This window comes from Dipodomys spectabilis, unplaced genomic scaffold (genome assembly GCF_019054845.1).
Source record: "Dipodomys spectabilis isolate Male_0828 unplaced genomic scaffold, ASM1905484v1 ptg000188l, whole genome shotgun sequence".
NCBI lineage: Eukaryota > Metazoa > Chordata > Mammalia > Rodentia > Heteromyidae > Dipodomys > Dipodomys spectabilis.
The window spans coordinates 986,278-1,006,990 of record NW_024870865.1 but is presented as its reverse complement, the minus strand read 5'-3'; the positions used below and the strand labels follow the sequence as shown (position 1 = coordinate 1,006,990).

General features: G+C 41.9%; 1 protein-coding gene across 4 annotated transcripts in view; it reads right to left on the bottom strand.

Moving 5' to 3' along the window:
• Positions 1-20,713, bottom strand: part of Per3 (period circadian regulator 3) — a 41,260-nt gene that overhangs the window by 16,491 nt on the left and 4,056 nt on the right. For all 4 annotated transcript variants that reach the window (XR_006149948.1, XM_042695671.1, XM_042695673.1 and 1 more), the window contains 9 exons: positions 20,429-20,630; positions 18,117-18,165; positions 14,046-14,188; positions 11,024-11,102; positions 8,536-8,642; positions 7,930-8,086; positions 2,528-2,633; positions 1,412-1,540; positions 618-744 (listed from right to left, as the gene is read on the bottom strand). Coding sequence is in view for 3 of the 4 variants with exons in the window: in XM_042695671.1 (XP_042551605.1) it covers positions 618-744; positions 1,412-1,540; positions 2,528-2,633; positions 7,930-8,086; positions 8,536-8,642; positions 11,024-11,102; positions 14,046-14,188; positions 18,117-18,165; positions 20,429-20,630 (1,099 nt within the window). In the remaining variant the exon portion in view is untranslated. The remainder of the gene's footprint in view (positions 1-617; positions 745-1,411; positions 1,541-2,527; positions 2,634-7,929; positions 8,087-8,535; positions 8,643-11,023; positions 11,103-14,045; positions 14,189-18,116; positions 18,166-20,428; positions 20,631-20,713) is intronic.

Below are 20,713 nucleotides of genomic sequence, written 5' to 3'. Positions count from 1 at the left end.
ACTATTAACTTTTCAAAATGATGCCACTTAATACAACTGATCCAATCCTAAGAAAAAAATGTCAATGTTTTTCATTTTTATGTTGTAAATATTCTCCAATTATTTGAATGACAGGAGAAATGATGGTTCTAACATTATAATCAAAAGTATATTCTAAGGGGTTGGGAAGGTGGCTCAGTGGTAGAGTGCTTGCCTCGCACGCATGAAGCCCTGGGTTCGATTCCTCAGCACCACATAAGCAGAAAAAAACCAGAAGTAGTGCTGTGGCTCAAGTGATAGAGCGTTAGCCTTGAGCTGAAGAGCTGAGGGACAGCGCCCAGGCCCAGAGTTCAGGCCCCACAACTGACCGCCCCCCCCCCCCCCCCCCCCCGCAAAAAAAGTATATTCTAAAATGAACTGTCAGAAAATTGGGGAACTCCTGTTACTGTAAGCGCTAATTTTTCAGTAGAAGCACATTAGAAGAGCATTCTGGTCTGATTTAAACTGCTGCCATTATTATTGTTCTATTCGTATCCGTCAAGTAAAGGAAGAAGAGAGCAGCTACAGAAGCTTGGGGTCCGCGCCCCTCTGAAGAGGGTGGCTCTCCTGAGAAGGGCCTGGCCCGCCCGCTCACTCACCACCCTGCAGCTCCGTCCGCATCCTCATCCCTGGCTTGACTGATGATTTGGTCTTTGACTCAATGTAGAGCTGCTGACCCAGATTCTTAATTTCATTTACATTGGCATAGACCTGCTCCAAGGTCATCTTGAGGAAAAGATAAAACAGTTTGTAAAAATTATAGAAATGTGCACTAAAACGCTCATAAACAAAATACATTTACACTCTGGATCATTCAAGGCATGTTCAAAATTAGTTGTTATTTCACTACTAGGGTTTGAACTCAGGGCTTGGTGTATGGTAGGCATACTCACAGCTCTTTTTCCTTTATTTTTCAGGTCAGATCTTGAGGTTTTGCCTAGGGTGGGCCTTGGACTGTAAAGTCTCCTACCTCTACCTCCTAAGTAGCTAGAATCGCAGGCATGAGCCACTATGCTTGACTTTTTGTTTCCACATGGGGTCTGAGTCTCACAGTAACTTTGCCCCAGCTAGCCTTGAATGAAGATTCTTCTGTCTTCTATCTCCTGAACAGCTGGAAATGAGAGGTGTACCACCTGTGTTCTCATTTAGTTCAGTGTTCCATGGCATATTGCTATGGATAAAAAAGGCCCATCTGTACATCACAAAATGCTAATTTTCAGAAAGCATAAAATAATTAATTCACCTTCCAAAGGTGGTATTTTTAACAAAATGGGTTGAAACGTATCAGATGAGAGTTTCAAGTTAAGAACAGCTCTGGAGACATCCCCCCATGAAGCACCACAGAGAACTGAAGGTGGCCTGGCACCTGTCCAAGACCCTTTCTGCCACGCACCGGCTCCTTCGGCATATCCTCAGCGCAGTGCCCACTGGACTCGCTGGACGACGTGATGCTCACAAGCTGCTCCTGTGAACCACTGCTTCCCAGGCTTCCGTAGCCACTGGAAGCACTCGCGTGAACTGGCTGAAGAGAGAAAGGGCCCGTTCAGTTCCTGGCTCCCCACAGCAGAGCATTGCTAGTCATCCCAAAATTAAAAAGAAAACTTCTCTGACTCTGAACTAGGTGCATGCAGGTTGAGCTAACCCTGGATGTTCCTCAGTCGCCTTCTAATTCTCAAGGGCAAAGTCTTACTTTCTAGGTGGGATGAGTGTATCTAGAACACATATTTTCAATGCTGTAGTATACACATGATTTTAAAAATCATGATAATAAACTAGTTATTTATGTTGAGTTTACAATAGATAAGACTAAACTTTACTTACACACACACACACACACACACACACTCTCTCTCTCTCTCTCACACTATTTTTTTTTTTTTTTTTGCTTTGGTTCCTTTTTATTGCAACCCATTACAAGGGCAAAGATTAACAATAATATAGAAACTACAAACCAAGTGAACTTACACACACCACGTATAAGTTTAAGAATGATATGGATATGTTCTGAACTCTATAGAGATTTTATTAAAGACATTTTGAAAATTACTGGACTAACAGCTATTTACAAGAAGAACCCACAAATAGTTCTTTTTCAATGAATGGTTTTCCTATTTTGCCTTATTATACCAGAAACACAGAGACCCAGCATCTCTCTTCTTCCACTTCATAATAATTATTTCTTTTTAAATATACGGAAACCAAAATCCTGAGGTTGAACCCTTTGGTGGTGTTTGGAATACAAGCATTCTCTCATGTAGAAAGCTATTCTGTCTTGTAGCTGTACCTTAGTTTGCTGTCTACTTGTTTGCTTGAGTTCTACAAATGTTCTGTATATTTCCCTCAGGATAGAACTTAGTTCAAAGACAGAATGAGGAAGGCGAAAAAATTCTGGAATGTAAAGATCTCTTCATAGTTTACTTTTACTATGTGACTTTACTAATACTGAATATTAACAAAAACACCCATTATGGAAATTTTGTGTTAGTTTTGTTAAAACCTCTCACTTTACCTTCAAGAGAAGTTTGTGAATTTGCTCTTGTAATTCTGTTATGTCTTTGTCACTACTGTTTGTCTGCTTTATTCTGGTAGCAAAAACATCCTCATTTAGTGGACTCCTACAAAATACCAAGTGAAAGATTTTGAGTCAAGAAATTTAAAATTCATTTACAATGAAGTCCAAAGTGAATCTCTTTATGGGTATAGAAAACACAAAGAAACAAACGAGACTTTAGTGTTACTCTTTCTCTCCCCTTTCTTTCTTACAGTGCTGGGAATCAAACCCAGGGCCTCCGCACACATTGGGCTAGAGCTCTATCATGAAGATACACCCGTAGCACGTAAGTTATTTGAAATGAGGTTTTATTAAGTGATCTGGGCTGAATGCTAATATTACAGGTGTGGGCCACTGGCCAGCAACAAACAAGTTTCCCTAAAGTACCAATTTTTATGGAAAGTTTTGGCACAAATACACAATATATAAATATTTAGTCATAAATCAATTCTGAATCCAGTTAAAAGTATTTTTGGAATGAATGAAGATTATCCATTTCTCTCTGTCTCTCTCTCTCTCTCTCTCTCTCTCACACACACACACACACACACACAAAATCTAGTTGTTAAGGGACAAGCAAAGGAAAGGCCAGTTGCCTCTCAGGACTTGGCAGATTAAATTCCAGTGGAACATCTAAGTCAGATTACATCATCTCAGTTATTTCTATACTATAGTTAGAGAAGAGTGCAGGGTAGGGTGGGGCTTAGTGCTCAATGCCCTTGCCTACCAGGTATGAAGCCCTGAGTTCAATCTCAGCACCACAATAAACACACAAAAAATATAGTGAGATGATCAGAGTGTCTAAAGAATTTCTCCAAATTTACATAACCAAAAGGCACCAGAGCCAGGGTCTAAATGCACTTGTCTGAGCCCAGAGCCAGTGCTTTCCTATTACACCAGTCTAGTCCCACAACTGATAGATACCACCAGCTCAGTTACCAAAAGCTGGAAGACTGCCCCAAGTCAGAAGTTACTCTGAGGAAATCTTAGGACAGCGCAGTGTCACAGAGGCGCCAACTCCATGTCCCGGCTGGTGTAGCAGCTGCTGCTCACCCACCTGCCCTGCAGGTGCCTCTCAGCACAGTATAGGGGCACCGTGTGCGCACGAGACTGTGCCTTGCCTCACAACAATACACTGTGCTTTTACACACACTGGGTGTCCTCTGCCTCTTTCCCAGACCTTGTAAGCATGGGTTGTGGTTGGTGTCTGCCGTTTCACTCCTCTATCTCCATACCAAGAGCAGTGGGCACCCACTAAGTCTTTGTTAAAGAATAAATGCATCCACCAATGAATGAATGAATGTACAAATTAAACACGCTCTGTATATGATGAACTTAAGAAATTCTCAAACATAATTGGATGTTGTTTTTAAAGTGAAATTCTGAAACAGAAACAGAAGAAGCTGTTTCATACTATGACATTTAGGTATTCCTAGCTGTGAACGTTGCTATAGAACTTGACTGTATTTGGGAGAAAAGAAAGGCGAAGGGAAGATTCTGTCTCCTCACTCTCAGGGTCCGGGACAGTGCTTTCCCAGTGCAGGCAGCTCACAAATACTGGAAGGAATAAATACATTAAAAATAATTTTGTAGCAGGGCGCTGGTGGCTCATGCCTGTCATCCTAGCTACTCAGGAGGATTGTGGTTCAAAGCCAGCCCAGGTAGGAAAGTCTGTGAGACTCTTATCTCCAATAAACTACTAGAAAACCAGAAGTGGCACTGTGGCTCAAGCAGTAGAGCGCTTGCCTTGAGCTGAAGAGCTGAGCAACAGCACCCAGGCCCAGAGTTCAAGCCCCATGACCAACAAAATAATAATAATAATAATAGTAATTTTGTATGGCTGGGGTATAGCTCAAGTGGTAGAGTGGGGTGTTGACTAGTAAGTATGAGGACCTGAGTTCAAACCCCAGTACCACCAAAATATATTATAGATACAATGTATAACTGTTATTTTATGTAAGATTAATGGCTAGTAGCCTCTAAGTTCTTTCCTTCACATTTCCTTAGATCTTGACATACAAATAGCTGTTTTAGTTTTTTTCCAAAATGCTGATGAGATTTGGAGTACTTATAGTAAGTTTTATATATATGTATGTTGTAATTTCATGTGTTAAATCAAAAAACTGAAAGGATAGCTTGGAAAATTCAAGACTTAGCCAGGTGCTAGTGGCTCACATCTGAAATCCTAATTATTTAAGGGGCTAAGATCTAGAGGATGGAGATTCAAAGACAGCCTAACCAGGAAAGTTCACTAGATTCCATCTGTAAAACAACCAGCAAAAAAGCAGGAGTGGAGGAGTGGCGCATGTGGTAAAGCATCATCACCCAAGCAGATAAACAAGCTGAGTAAATGCAAGGCCCTAAGTTCAAAACTCAGAGGAAGGGAAGAGGAGAAAGACTTATCATTACTAATGCTTGGGGCAGGGACACACACCTATCAAGAAGCGCTTCTAGAAGGATAAGTCACAAGAAAAATCTTACATACTCTGGAGTTCCCTACATTTATAGAATAACATAATTTTATTTTCATTTCCCTACTAGGAGAAAAATGTTTTTTTGACTAGTTCAAACAGCACTTAATTGGCAGCCCCATGTCTTACATATTTATTTGTTACTTTTCTACCATAAATCAGTCTCAGGAGTTAGGGTAGCGAGGAGCCCATTTCCATTAAGGTCCAGGCCGTCTCTGCAGAAAGACCAAACCTTGGAGCACGGAGAAATGAGAACAATTTTGAGATCTTTCTTTACTGTACCTATCAGATCTCCTGTAATTTAAGCTGTAATAAAATATGATCTCAGTTTGTGTCAGTCTTGGGACTTGAACTCAGAGCCTGGGTGCTATCCATGACCCTTTGTTTTCAATGCTAGTGCTCTACCACTTGAGTCACAACTCCACTTCCAGCTTTTTTTGGTAATTAATTGGAGACAAGAATCTCATTGGTTTTGAGTCGAGATCCTCAAATCTCAGCCTGCTAAGTAGCTAGGATAACAAGTGTGTGCCACCAGCACTTGGCATATTCTCTGTTTAATATGCTGACGTATAAAAAGTTTCAGGACAAAATAAAAAAGCAGGAGGAGGAATGGTAATCCCAGCACTTAGGAAGAGGCTGATACAGGAGAATTTCAAGTTTAAGGCCAGCTTGGGCTCAACAGGGAGACTCTTATCTCAAAAAAACCCAACCAACCAATCACACAAACAAAAAAAAAAACCCACCAAAATTATTAAAACATAAACTCTTAAGGCGCTGTCCCTGAGCCTTTTGGCTCAAGGCTAGCACTCTGCCACTTGAGCCACAGCTCAACTTACAGCTTTTTGGTGTTAAACTAGAGATAAGAGTCTAGTGGACTTCTCTGCCCAGGTTGGCTTCAAACCACTATCCTTAGATTTCAGCCTCCTGAGTAGCTAGGGTATTACAGGAGCCCAGCTAAAGCAGTCTTCATGTTAGTATGCCACTAAGTGTAATTTTCATACTTAAACACATAAAAACAAAAACCAAATCAAACCCACACAGAGATATTAAAGAGGAATCTATACCAGGTCAACTAAAATTGGACAAAAAAAAAAATCAAGGCTGGTGCAGTGGTTCATGAATGTAATCCTGGCTACCTGGGAAGCTAAGATCAAGAGGATCACAGTTTTGAGGCTAGCCTGGGAAAAACAATCTGTGAGACCCTATCTTAATCAATAAAAACCTAGGCATAATGGCACTAAGTGGAAAGTGTAACTAGAAGGACTGCAATGCAGGCTAGCCCAGGCATGGGAGAAGCTGTTGGAAGAATAGGAGAGCAAAAAGAAGGTTAGGAAATATGGCTAAATCACTAAATAATCTGCGTAGCAAGTGCAAGGCTCCAATTTCAACTCATAATGCCCACCCCCTCCAAAAAAGAGAAGGGACTATGAGTTTCTTAGCTGCAAGAATAGCATGCCAGGTTATTCTGAACCCATTTTATACGATTATGTTACAAGGTAGGAACAGCAATGAAGCAGACAAGTTGGGTATGCTGATAGAATTACAAACAGTTCCTTCCTTCCCTCCCTCCTTCCTTTCTTTTTGGTGCTGGTACTAGGGCTTGAACTCAAGGGCCTCATGCTTTTACTGAACTTTCTTAAATTCAAGGTTGACACTCCACCACTTTAGCCACAGCTCCACTTCTGGTTTTCTGATGGTTAACTGGACTTAAGAGTCTAACAGACTTTTCTGCCTGAGCTGGCTTTGAACCACAATATACTATAAACATGAGCAACCAGTGGCCAGCAAGAATTTAATTTTTAAAAATATTTATAGGGGGCTGGGAAGGTGGCTCAGAGTAAGAGTGCTTGCCTTGCATGCCTGAGGCCTGGGTTCGATTCCTCAGTACCACATAAGCAAAAAAAGAAAAAAAGCCAGAAGTGGCGCTGTGGCTCAAGGGGTAGAGTGCTAGCCTGGAGCTGAAGAGCTGAGGGACAGCGCCCAGACCCAGAGTTCAGGCCCCACGACTAGAACCCCCCCCCCAAAAAAAAATTTATAGCCAGTGGGGGTTCATGCCTGTAATCCTAACTACTCAGAAAGCTGAGATCTGAGGATTGTGGCTTAAAGCCAGCCCAACCAGCAAAGTTTGTGAGACTTTTTTTTTTTTTGCCAGTCCTGGAGCTTGTCCTGGGCACTGTCCCTGTTTCTTTTCTTTGTTTTTTTTTTTTTTTTTTTTGGTCGGTCGTGGGGCTTGAACTCTGGGCTTAGGTGCTGTCCCTGCGCTCTTCAGCTCAAGGTTAGCACTCTACCGCTTGAGCCACAGCGCCACTTCTGGTTTTCTAGTGGTTTATTGGCGATAAGAGTCTCAGAGAGTTTCCTGCCTGGGCTGGCTTTGAACTGCGATTCTCAGATCTCAGCCTCCTGAATAGCTAGGATTACAGGCGTGAACCACTGGTCCCCGGCTTGTCCCTGTTTCTTTTGCTCAAGGCTAGAACTCTACCACTTGAGCCACAGTGCCACTTCCAGTTTTGTGGTACTGAGGAATGGAACCCAGGGCTTCATGCATGCTAGGCAAGCACTCTACCACTAAGCCACATTCCCAGCCTGTGAGACTCTTATCTCCAATTAACTATTTAAAAAAAGCTGAAAATGGAGCTGTGCAGCAAGTGGTAGAACACCAGCCTTGGACAAAAAAGCTCAGGGACGGTGTCCAGGACTTGAGGTCAAGCTGCTGGACTGGTACATACACACAAAAATACAAGTAAAATGTGCTGTCCAGTGATACTGAAAAGCCTGCATTATTGCTAACATTTCCCGAAGGCACTGCAAGGAAGTCTGTGCTTCATTTAGGCTAAACGTATTAATTGATTAAGAAAAATTCTTTGAAAACATTAAAATGGATTGACTTACGTTCGAACTTTGTGTCGACCAATGATGAAAGATACTTTCCGGCTCCAGGGGTTCACAAAGCTGGACCAACTGGAGTCCAGGATGATGTAATCTCCATTCTGAGTGCGGAATCGAACGGGCGAGTGTTCAAAGGGAGGATGGCCTGCGTACTTCAAGACTGCACAAAACAATAAGACAAAAACTAACTTGAGGCATACTAATTACAAGTGCCTTTGGAGTAATTATTTGTGTGTGTGTTTTTTGGTCATTCGTGGGGCTTGAACTCTGGGCCTGGGCGCTGTCCCTGCGCTCTTCAGCTCAAGGTAAGTGCTCTACCGCTTGAGCCACAGTGTCTCTTCTGGTTTTCTATTGGTTCATTGGAAATAAGAGTCTCACAGTCTTTCCTGGCTGGGCTGGCTTTGAACCGCGATCCTCTGATCTCAGCCTCCTGAGTGGCTAGGATTACAGGCGTGAGCCACCGATGCTTGGCTTATTTGTGGTTTTTAGTAAGTTAAAAACAGCAAACGATTCTTTTAGCAGTCTCAAAACATCACTATTTGGTTTAAGGTTAAGCTCTAAGGAAAAATTAGAACAAGTCAGTGTTAACTTCTGAGGAGCAGGTCCTACCTTTTTGGTGCATGGCAAACATCAGAGGACGGTCTTCCGGGTGCAAGTATGTTAAGATGGATGTCCCGATTAGATCCTGAGGTAGGTAACCTAGCAAAGGCACTGCTCTGGGACAGACAGACAACACAAGAAAGATGTGACACTGAGCAAGTAATTTTTATAGTGAACATCTTTAAAAAACACTTTTGGAGCTGAGTGCTGGTGGCTCACACCTGTAATCCTAGCTACTCAGGAGGTTGAGATCTGAGGATCACTGTTCAAAGCCAGCCTGGGCAGGAAAGTCCATGAGACTCTTATCTCCAATTGACCACCAGAAAACTGGAAGTGGATCTGTGGCTAAAAGTGGTAGAATATTGGCCTTAAGCAAAAAGAGCTCAGGGACAGCACCCAGGCCCTGAGTTCAAGTTCTATGACTGACAAAAAAATAAAAATAAAAAATAAAAAAACACTCTTGGATTAGAGACACACAGAGCTCAGTGCTAAGAGTATGGATAGCATGCCTAGGGCTTGGGTTCAAATACCAGTACCAAAAAAGACAAACACAAGAAACAAATCTAAGTTCCCGCTCTGTGAGGAAATGTGACCTAGGAGGTTGTCTGTCATGTTGCATCAAGATCATCCAGGAAGGAGTCTCAGGTTAGAAGGCTCATGGGAAGCCACTAAATCACAATTTCTGGAGGAAGACTAGCAACCTGTATTTTCAGCAGGTTCTTCAAAGGAGTCATCCTGTCCATTATGTTGCTATTTAAAAAGATCGTATCATGGGCTATGTATGGAGGTATAGGACTATAATCCTAGCTACTTGGGAAGCAAAGATCCAGAGGATCACAATTCAAGGCCAGTCCAGGCAAAAAGTTAGCAAAGCTCCATCTCAATATGGTTGACACCAAAAGCTACAATAAATATTGTTTTCTTACAGGTTAATTATCCCAAATACTTTGTTATAGTAAAAAAGTATTAACAGGGCATGATTAAAGACACTAACTACAAAGAAATATAAAAACTGAATGTGACGTAAAATGGCAGTATTAGCACATGAACATTTTTGGGATGAAGGTCCATAGGAAACTCTGAAAACACCAAGCAGAACTTTGACAAAACTGACTCTATTAACATTTTCTATGCATAGACATTATGAATATGTTTTTTAGTATAATAAATGTAAGCGATTTTCAGATTTTTCTTTTGTTAAATGTTCTTTAAAACGGCCACACAAAATATCTTGCCAATTATTTTGCAACTTATTAATACACTCATTTTCTCTACGTTTTTATAATCAAAGAGTAACATTAAATAAACTTATTGTCCTTCCTTTTTTTAAAATAATAACCTCTGGTTTCCATTTCTTGGAGTTCATTTTGGCACATAGGCATTGTGTATAGATGCCGCATTTTCTGATCCACTCATCTATTGCAGGGTCATTTTATATTTTTTAAATGTAGTATTTATAACTTTGTCAAGTTTTTTATTTTTATTTTTTTGCTGGTCCTTGCGTTTGAACTCAGGGCCTGAGCACTGTCCCTGAACTTTTTGCTCAAGGCTAGCACTCTACCACTTGAGCCAAAGAGCCACTTCTGGCTTCTTCTGTTTATGTGGTACTCAGGAATAGAACCCAGGGCTTCATGCATGCTAGGCAAGCACTCTACCACTAAGCCACATTCCCAGACTAATTATAATTTTTGGTTAACTGATTTGAAGACAGTTGTTAAGTGTTCCTTGACAAGTGAAAACACTAAATATGAGGTGATCAGAGTCTTTGTTCTAGATGAGGCCAGTAAGAAATTAAGGCTGCTTTTGGCAAACCAACTCCAGATTCTTGTTCCTCTTCAGTCTAAGGCAGTGCTGACACCTGATTTATCGAAGGCACAAAGTTGTGAAACCTGAAAAGACATCTTGTAAACCACTTTGAGAAATGTAGTATTGGGAATTAGACAATGCAAATAAATTGCAATGGTTAATTGGACTTAAAAGAGTTTCACAGACTTCTCTGCCTAAGCTGGTTTTGAACCACAATACACTACAAGCATGAGCAACCAGTGGCTGGCAAGAATTTAATTTTTTTAAATATTTACAGCCAGCCTCTGGGGGGTTCATGCTTGTAATCCTAGCTGCTCAGAAAGCTGAGATCTGAGGATCGCGACTTGAAGCCAGCCGGAGCAGGAAAGTCAGTGAGACTTTTTTCTTTCTTTCTTTTTTTTGTCAGTCCTGAAGCTTGAACTCAAGGGCTGTGCACTGTCCCCGAGTTTCCTTTGCTCAAAGCTAGCCCACTTGAGCCACAGCACCACTTCCGGCTTTTTCTGTTTATATGGTGCTAAGAAATCAAACCCAGGGCCTCATGCATGTGAGGCAAGCATTCTACCACTGAGCTATAAACTTTTCAGTTTGTAGATTTCAGTTATACAATGTAGAAGAGTGTATAAAATACACACTTTTTAGTGTTGGCATTCATTTTCAGAAATAAATTTCTTTTAGGTTGAAGCATATTTACCTTTCATCTACTTCAAGGAACACACAGCCTGGAGTGTGTGTTGTGGTAAAAATTCTTTTGCCCACTGGGATTCGAGGAGCTACAAAAAAAAGAAAAAAACCAGAAAGATTTATCTATAGGCAGGCAAGTATCTAATTAATCATTCACTGTACATGATAAAATCGAATAAAATCTACATATCAAATGGTAGAAACCTCACTTAGGGGTCTGGTCTTCAAGGAGCTGAAGCTTAAATGACAATTTTCATTAGGTCAGAATGATATGCCTAGTAAAGTTAACTTTAAACAAAGGAGAGTCTACACACACTGACTAGTTCTAGTTCATTTTCTCATCACAAATAATCTTAAGAGTTAAAGGAAGCCAGGTGCCGGTGGCTCACGCCTACAATCCTAGCTACTCAAGGAGGCTGAGTTCTGAGGATCGCAGTTCAAAGCCAGCCTGGGCAGGAAAGTCCATGAGATTCTTATCTCCAATAAAAAACACTAGAAAACCAGAAGTGGTGCCTTGGCTTAAGCAGTAGAGTGCTCGCCTTGAGCTGAAGAGCGCAGGGACAGTGCCCAGGCCCAGAGTTCAAGCCCCATGACTGACAAAAAACAACAACAACAACAACAACAAAAAAGAGTTAAAGGAGGAAGTACAAACATTAGTCCTGTTTAGTGGCTGTAGAAAACTAAACGAAAGATCTTGAAATGTTACTTAGTACTGTATAGACAGTCTTTGCATACATAATAAAATTGGTATAAGTCAGTTCTGCTTTAACTTGTGCTTTAAGAACACAGGGAACCTAGTTCATGAATCAGAATTTATATTGTAAAACACCTCAATTACCAAAGGCAATCTATAGATTCAATAGAATCCCCACCCAAAATTCCAATGTCATTCTTAATAGGAATAGAAGCATCAATTCTAAAATTAGTTTGGAAGCATAAAAGACACAGAATAGCTAGATCAATCCTGAGCAAAAAGAGTAACACTAGAAGTATCACAAAACCTGACTTCAAATTACACTAGAGCCACCATAACAAAACCAGCATGGTACTGGCACTAAAACAGACCAATAGAATCAAAGACCTAGAAATAACATTCCCCCCCCCCCCCCCCCAGTTACAGCTATCCCATGATCAATAATGGTACCAAAACCATGTGTTGAAGACAAGATTCTTCAACAATGGTATTTAAGAAAACTGGTTATATGCATGTCAAAGACTGAAACTAGATCCCTACTGCTGATCCTGTATAAAAATCAATTAAAAATGAATCAAAGGGGGCCGGTAAGGTGGTTCAGTGGTACCGTGCTTGCCTTGCATACATGAAGCCCTGGGTTCAATTCTTCAGCACCACATAAGCAGAAAAAGCCTGAAGTGGCACTGTGGCTCAAATGGTAGAGCGCTCACCTCGAGCTGAAGAATTCAGGGACAGCGCCCAGGCCCAGAGTTCAGGCCCAAGACCAACCAACCAAAAAAAAAAAAAAAATCAAAGATCTTTCTACAGCTAGCTTCCTCAAAGATTGCATTCTAAGACCTGAAAACTTTGAAACTACTACAGGAGAGCATAGAGGTTGCACTTGAAGATATATATGCAGGTAAGGGCTTTTTGAATAAGACTTCAATTGCTTAGGAAGTAAGAGAACTGACAAATAGGATTGCATCAAAGCAAAAAAAAAAAAACTTCTGTACATCAAAGGAAACAATTTTGGGGGAAATTCTGGACAAAGAGTTAACATCCAGAATATATAAGAAGCTAAAAAAGTTAAATATGAACAACAAATAATTCAACTAATAAATGGACAAAATATTAGAACAGACAATTCTCAAAAAAAAGGACAATGGTTAATAAATACGTAAGAAATATTTTATATACTTAGCCCTAAAAGAAATGGTAATAAAAAATGACAGAGATTCCTTCTCTCTTCAATCTGAATGGCTATCATCAAGAAAATAAATGACAGCAAAGGCTGTCAGGATCGAGGTGTAAAAAAGAACCCTCACACAGTGTTGGTGGTAATATAAATGCAAATCAATGCAGCTATTATGGAAATCCAATAGTGATTATTCAGAAACCTAATGACAGAACTAAATTATGACCCTGCTATACAACTCCTGAACATTTATCTAAATGAATATAAGTTGACATAGAATAGAGACACCTCCAATATTCCCATTTATTGCAATGCTGTTCACAATAGCCAAGCTATGGCATCAGCCTAGGTACCCAAAAGTACCTAGGATAAAGTAAATGTGGCATATATACCCAATGGAGTATCATGCAGCCAAAAAGAAGAATGAAATGATATCTTTTGTTGCAGGAAAATGGATGGAACTTGGGGATCACCATGTTGAGCTAAGCCAAGCTCAGAAAGAGAAATACCACATCTTTGCTCATATGCAGAATCTAGACCTAAAATAATAATATGATTGTAAAAGGGAAACTGGGAGAGAACCAGTAGGAGTAAAGGGGGAACAAAAGAGGACAGATGGATACGATCAAATTGTATAGGTGAGAATAACAATAAAACCATTCAAAAATGAACAAAGGAGAAGGAATAAAGGCCAAGTGACAGAGGGGTGAATATGACTGGAACACATTAGATGCATGTACATAAATACCACAATGCAATGCCTTTCCATAAATGCTCTTTGCTAATACAAAACAATGGAGTCAGGTGGAATGGCTGTACCTGGAGTTTCCAGATGCTGTATTTCCACGGAAAATGACCACGCTGGTAGCTTCTGTTTATGTCACAGAAGATATAAACTGTACTATGGCTTCTCTTGCAAGAATTTTAGTACACTTATTTCATTAAGATCGCAAAAAAGGGCCCAGGGCATGTCTCCAGTGGAGGAAGGACTAGAGGACTAGGTCTTCCCCTGGCCCTAGGCATAGACAACAAGGTCTGCTGTCTGTGAGGGAGACACCTGAGGAAGGGGACAAGCTCGAGAAAGAGACCTTACTAAAATCCCTATAGAGATTTTCTTGCAGGATATCTCTGTCTCTTCCCTACACGCAGGACTTCTGGCCTCACCTTCATAACCAGAGTGAGTCTTCTCAATCAGTGTGAGGCAGCAAGGTTCTGATTCGGGTTGGGCAGAGCTATGTACATGAACCAGATAGGGGAGGATCCGGAACGGGCTGTAATGCTTCTCTTGCACCTTGTCTCGGCCTCCACTGAAAAGATAAAAAGATCAGGCTGGTCACAATGCAATTAGCCCGCTGCAAACAAGCTGGGGAAATGGTTGATTGGCATTTCCCAATGGCGTGTTTCACATAGACTCATATACAAAACACTTAAACCTACTTGTTTTCCACAGGTGGGGAAGGTTAATTTAAAAGTTTAGCTCCAGATATCAATGGTCTCACTGACTAGTCAGGAAGTAAGAGGTTCTATGGAACAGTGTTCATGTTACCATGAAAGTAAAACAGGGAGAACTATTCCATGACTTACTTCTGACCTCCATGCCCCAAGTTCCCAGTCTGGCCTAACGGTCTCACCTCACTTGAACTGCCCCAACAGAGTCAGCTCCCCTACAGTCACAGCCAACTTGTGATCCCAGCTACTCAGGAGGCTGAGATCTGAGGATTGGGGTTCAAAGCTAGCCCAGGCAGGAAAGTCCATGAGACTCTTATCTCGAAATAAACCATAAGAAAACTGGAAGTGGCGTTATGGCTCAAGTGGCAGAGTGTTTGCCTTGAGCTGAAGAGCGTAGGAACAGTGCCCAGGCCCAGAGTTCAAGTCCCACGAGTGACAAAAAAAAGGATAAAGCTCAGCTCCCAAGCCTGGTCCCTGACACCGTCCCCCTTCCCAACTCTCATGGAGGAGCTCTAGTGCTGAGTGATGATACAAGTTTTTACCCCACTGCCCAGAGGACACAGATGGTGGACACGCCACCATCTCCTTTCAAGTCCAATGTCCATGAGTGAATTAATGTTCCTCTTTTCCTGCCAATCATGTCTCCATCACCATCAGGTTTGAGAACACTAACCTGAAGGAGGTCTGATTGCTGACGCTGCTGTCCACACGCAGTCTCTGCTTTCCTCCCATCCTCTCCCATGACCGTGTTTTGCTTCACTCACTGGGAGGACCAGCTTCTGAGCCTGCCTACAAGCCCCGCTTGGAACTTGTCTGGTCTCCCTCCTATTTCTAGGCTCATCTGGTCCCAAGCTTCTATACAAGATTTACACTCATGTTCTTAATATGCATCTCTGGCCTGGTCTTGACCTGCATCTCAAACAGAACCTGTCTCAACTAAGTGCTGTTACTCCTGCCTCTCTCCAGGAAGCTGCTTTTCCTACCTTTTCCACCTCAGTGAAGAATCCTAGCCCACACCCCTGCTGTCAGCAGTGGCTCTTTTGATTTCACGCTCCAATCTAACTCATTAGTAAGTCCTGGTAAAATACACAGAATATTTCTCCTGCCCCTGGCTGTGCTAGCCTGGGTCTCCATCTCTCACTGAAGGCAGCAGGCCCTTCAAGAGGTGTTTGTGTCATGGGGACACCATCCTCATGAGGGGACTAACGTGGTTTGTCTGAGAGAGTGTTATTCATAGTGACAGCTGGGTTGTTAACAGTGTTCAGCTGGCTATTAGCTCCAGCCCCTCCCTCATTTCATAGAGTGCAGGACCAACCCATTACAAGCACTTCAATATTAACATTAACCATTATGTCATTTAAAAACATTTTCTCTTTTTATTATGAAGTAATATTATCATTTAGAATATTCTCATTAAATTTAGAAGATGAAATCAACTAAATTTTTGGTTAACAGTAAGCCTACTTGTTCGTGCATTTATTATATGCATTTTTGACCAAGAACAGTAAAACAATTTTTTTAATATAAAAATATTTTTAAAACAACTTTAGCCTGGAGCTAGTGGCTCACACTTGTAATCCTAGCTACTCAGGAGGCTGAGATCTGAGGACTGCAGTTCAAAGCCAGTCCAGCTAGGAAAGTCTGTGAGACTCTTATCTTCAATTAACAACAAGAAAACTGGAAGTGGTGCTGTGACTCAAAGTGGTAGAATGCTAGCCTTGAGGAAAAGAGCTCAGGGACAGCGCCCAGGCTTTGACAAAGTTCAGGTTCCACAACTGACAGACAACGACAAAACAAACAAATAAAACTTTAAAGTTCCCATGCACAAATTCCATAGTTCAGCACCTGGTCTGGCCTATTTTGCCACTGCTTGTGTTAAGTCATTGTGTGCTCTCAAAGCGCTTCCCTGCCTTTCACTTTATGAGGATCAGCCTCCCACAAAGCAGATGGAGCCCAAGAGATGTGCATGTGCTTAATAGAAGTGATAAATCTGTTAAAAGGTGCCATAGTGCTTCAAGTGGAAGTTGGGGGCGGGGGGAATCGTGGGAAAGTTGCCTCTCACAATTGTGGTTCAGTCTGAACTCTCACATCCTGGGCATACACAGTATCAACTCAAGAGTGGTCTCTTCAGAACCACATACTGGGGAGATCAGGAAACTACTGTATTGTCTTTTAGTTCACTTTCTATGTTAAACCCTTCCAGTAAATGTAAGCTATTAAAATTTTAAAAAATTAGATAGGGACACAGGGAGGGCTTGGTCTGTCTGAGGTAGAGAGAGAGTGGGTCTCTCTAGTGCAGTGTTCCCCTGGGCTGGCCACAAGACAGAAGGCCTAGCCATGCCGTCTCTGATGGCCGAAGTCAAGTGTGTTCGTTGACTGCACCATGTACGTTTCAGGTCAGGTAGGCATGGACCCTTCAAGCAGACAGCTTGTGCCAGGAGAGGTAGTAGAAGAAATAAAACAAGCTCTTACACACATGGGTGACATTCTGAAAGCTGCAGCCTGTGACCTCACTAATATTGTAAAAGCAACTGTCTTGCTGGCTGACCCAAATGACTTTGATACTGTCAATGAAATCCACAAACAATTTTTCAAGAGTAATTTTCCAGCAAGAGTGGCTTACTAGGTTGCTGCTTTACATAAAGAAATTGGAGCAATAGTGTCCAAGGGCCTCTCCTTGCAGCTTCACTCCAAGTGGCCTCAGTGTGGTTTACTCAGGGGTTCTCATCCTATCTTTAACATCCTGATTTTTTACAAATGAGTGTTAGGAAGTATAACTAAAATCTCTGGTTATTGTAGAAAGGCCCTATCACAGGAAAGATTAGATAATGAGGATAATGAAGTTACTGATGCTATAAATTATACCTTTGTATACTCATGTGGTTAATTAAAAATATACAGAGTGACCCTAATTACGTAGTTATTCAAATAACTAAAAATAAAGAAAAAGGTATTATTACCTTAATATGAAATATGCATATTAGGTATGTGGTAAAATTAAATTTCTTAAATTGAACGGAACAGGTAAAGGAGAAGGAAATGGGCCAAAATTTTATATAAGTAATATTTTCCTACTGGAAATAAGGATGTAATCTCCCCTCTTGCCTAAAAGAAATAAAATTCAAAAACTGAACAGTGACGGAGTGGGGGAAAACACTGAAAGTTAATTTTTAAAAAGCTAACCAAGCTGGGTGCAGGTAGCTCAGGCCTGTAATCCTAGCTACTCAGGAAGCTGAGCTCTGAGGAGCGCGGTTCAAAGCCAGCCTGGGCAGGAAAGTCTATGAGACGCTCATCTCCAACAAACCACCAGAAAACCAGAAGTGATGCTGTGGCTCAAGTGGTAGAACGCTTGCCTTGAGCTGAAGAGCTGAAGGACAGCGCCCAGGCCCAGAGTTCAAGCCCCATAGGCAAATTCCCATGAAAAGAACCAAGGTTTTTTTTTCTTTTTTTGTGGGTCATGGGGCTTAAACGTTGGGCCTGGGCACTGTCCCTCAGCTCTTCAACTCAAGGTGAGCATTCTACCACCTGAGCCACAGTGCCACTTCCAGTTTTCTGGTGGTTTATTGGAGGTAAGAGTCTCACAAACTTTCCTGCCTGGACTGGCTTTGACCCATGATCCTCAGATCTCAGCCTCCTGAGTAGGTAGGATTACAGGAGTGAGCCACTGGCTGCTGGCTTCAAGACTTTTTAAAAATCTACAACAGAGTCTAGCTTAATACAAGTCATGAGTGTTGAATGAGACCAGAGTGTAGCCGCCATTTTTGGTCCCCACAGGTGTGTACTCACCGGATCCTGCAGAAGAAGGGTTTCACCGGGGCATATTCATACTGGGATGCTGAAATAGAGAACGGCTGTCACTCTCCCTGCCTACGGCAGCTCTGCTCAGGGACTCAAGCTCGCTCTAACACCAAATTAACAAACCATTTTCCTTAAAGACAGCTGCTCTTGATTGAAAGTGCACTCTTTAGTAGGCTTTGCTAGTCTCCAGCAACCCTTAGGCAACACAGAGCATCTGCCTTTTACTTCTTCATTACTTCTAATAGTCTTATCCTTATTTTCGCTACATTCATTACTTTAAATGTTACCATAATGATCCTTTGATGACAATTATTTTGCCAGTTAATAGTCTATTTCACTGAAATAGTGTGGACATTTCTCAGTAATTGGAAATTTAAACTATTTTCCACTTTTAGCTCTACGATATATAAATTTGAGTTTTTCACTTAGGATTTTTTTTTTTGTATGTGTGTGTGTGCTAGCGACACAGCTGGAACTCAGGGCCTCACAATTGCTTAGCTAGTACTCTACCTTTTGAGCTATATCTCTAGCATACCTCCCTGCTTATTGCTAACGGTTTTGGAGGTGGAGTCTTGGAATTCTCTACCTAGGCTGGTTTCCCAGCCTCCTGAGGAGCTAGGATTATAGGCATGAACCACTGGTGCCTGGCTCTTCAGAAACATTCAATGTGTTGTGTTCTAGCTCAACTGGAATAATCATTTTGCCTCTCATCATTATTGCTAATTTCCAGAAAACTGTACTACCTTACAGTGTTACTTATGTTTTCTTATGCTCAGGCGAACAGTCTGCACTAAAGTCACTGATTTATAAGGTGGCAATTTAGAAATAAATTTGCCTACTTTAGGGTCAAGTGAGGAAGCTGAACCTTTTCACACAAGTATTTGCTGATTATTTCTTCTTCTTCTTCTTTTTTGGGGGGGATCCAGTCATGGGGCCTGAACTCTGGGCCTGGGCACTATCCCTCAGCTCTTCAGCTCAAGGCTAGTGCTCTACCACTTGAGCCACAGAGCCACTTCCAGTTTTACTTTTTGCTTATGTGGTGCTGAGGACTCGAACCCAGGGCCTCATGCATGCAAAGCAAGTCTACCCCCTCCCCACCTTCCCAGCCCCCCTCCCCACCTTTTTTTTTTTGGTTGGTTGTGGAGCTTGAACTCTGGGCCTAGACGCTATCCCTAAGCTCTTCAGCTCAAGGCAAGCACTCTACCACTTGAGCCACTTCTGATTTTCTGGTGGTTTAGAAGGGTCTCACAGACTTTCCTGCCCGGGCTGGCTTTGAACTGTGATCCTCAGATCTCAGCCTTCTTAGTAACTAGGATTACAGGCGTGAGTCCACCAGTGTCCAGCTTATTTGTATGTCTTCTAGGAGATCTTTCTGATATTTTGGGGCATTTGTGTACTGAAGCAAAAAGTCCTAGGTAAAAAGACCCATGAAAAATGGAGCAGTTTAAAAAATATGCCCTGTAGGCTTCATAAACCATAAGATTCCTACAGAACTAAAATAGCGAAGGAGGCCAGGTCTTGTGCGATTCTAAGGAAAGGATTATAGGAACAATCAGAAAAGACCCTGTCCTGTAATAAATATGCTCACACTGCTTCTCTGTGGCATAGGCCCTGAACTCTAACTGCATTCACTGCTAGCCCCAGCAGTACTGCGAGGAGACTATGTGACCTCAGTGTCCACGAGCTCATGAGGCATTCAACACCCAGATAATAAGTGAATTCTTGTTTCTGAAAATGGGTGCTGAAGAAACAGCATCAGAGCCGTCTGAGAGGCTCATTTAACCATCACTGTGTAAAGACATGTTCTAACATAGTATCTAAAGGCCAATGATAGCTGAGTGTATAGATTCCTGTACCCTCATTCCTCTAAGCTCAAAGGAAAAGACTGAAAATCAGAACATGAGTGCAACCTTACAGTGGGTGTGAGGATTACAAACTGCTCTTGGTCAGAGCCAGAATTCTTGAGATTTATATGGCAAAAAGACATTACGTGGCAACTAGACACATGTCACACCATTATCATTTCAGAATACATTAAGTTTTTATACCACAGCGAGCATCACCAGCAAGATGAAAGGGCTGAGTGTGCCATGGCTGAGAACACACGGGGGCTGCTCAAGGAAAACATGAAGGAGCTGGCAAGCCACATGCTCTGTCTGTACTGTTTCTGGTTGCATCCTGGCACCATATAGTTTTCATGTTCTGAACAATGCATTACGCTCTGCACGCCTTCTGTAAGATCAGGTCTGAGTTGGGGGCAGTGGTCATCAAACCCTGGTCCCTGGCCCCTGGCCCCATACCTCCTCGGGTCCAGCTGTTCCAGACAGGAAGCTGAGCTCGAGCTGTGTGCGTGTAGAACACCTTCACGTCTTGTGGAGCGAGCAGGTCAACAAAGTGAGAGGATTCCAGGAAATCTTTCTTACAGTTCAGAATCAAAGCTGCCTGTTCAGAAATGTGCACCAGCCTTCCAGAGAGAAATGAAAATACTGCCGCAAAGGAATCCTGTGAAAGCACAGAGAATGAAGGCAAACTCTGAGATGCAATGTTGCCTGGAAAGTAAATTTCTTCTAATTTCTACCATAATC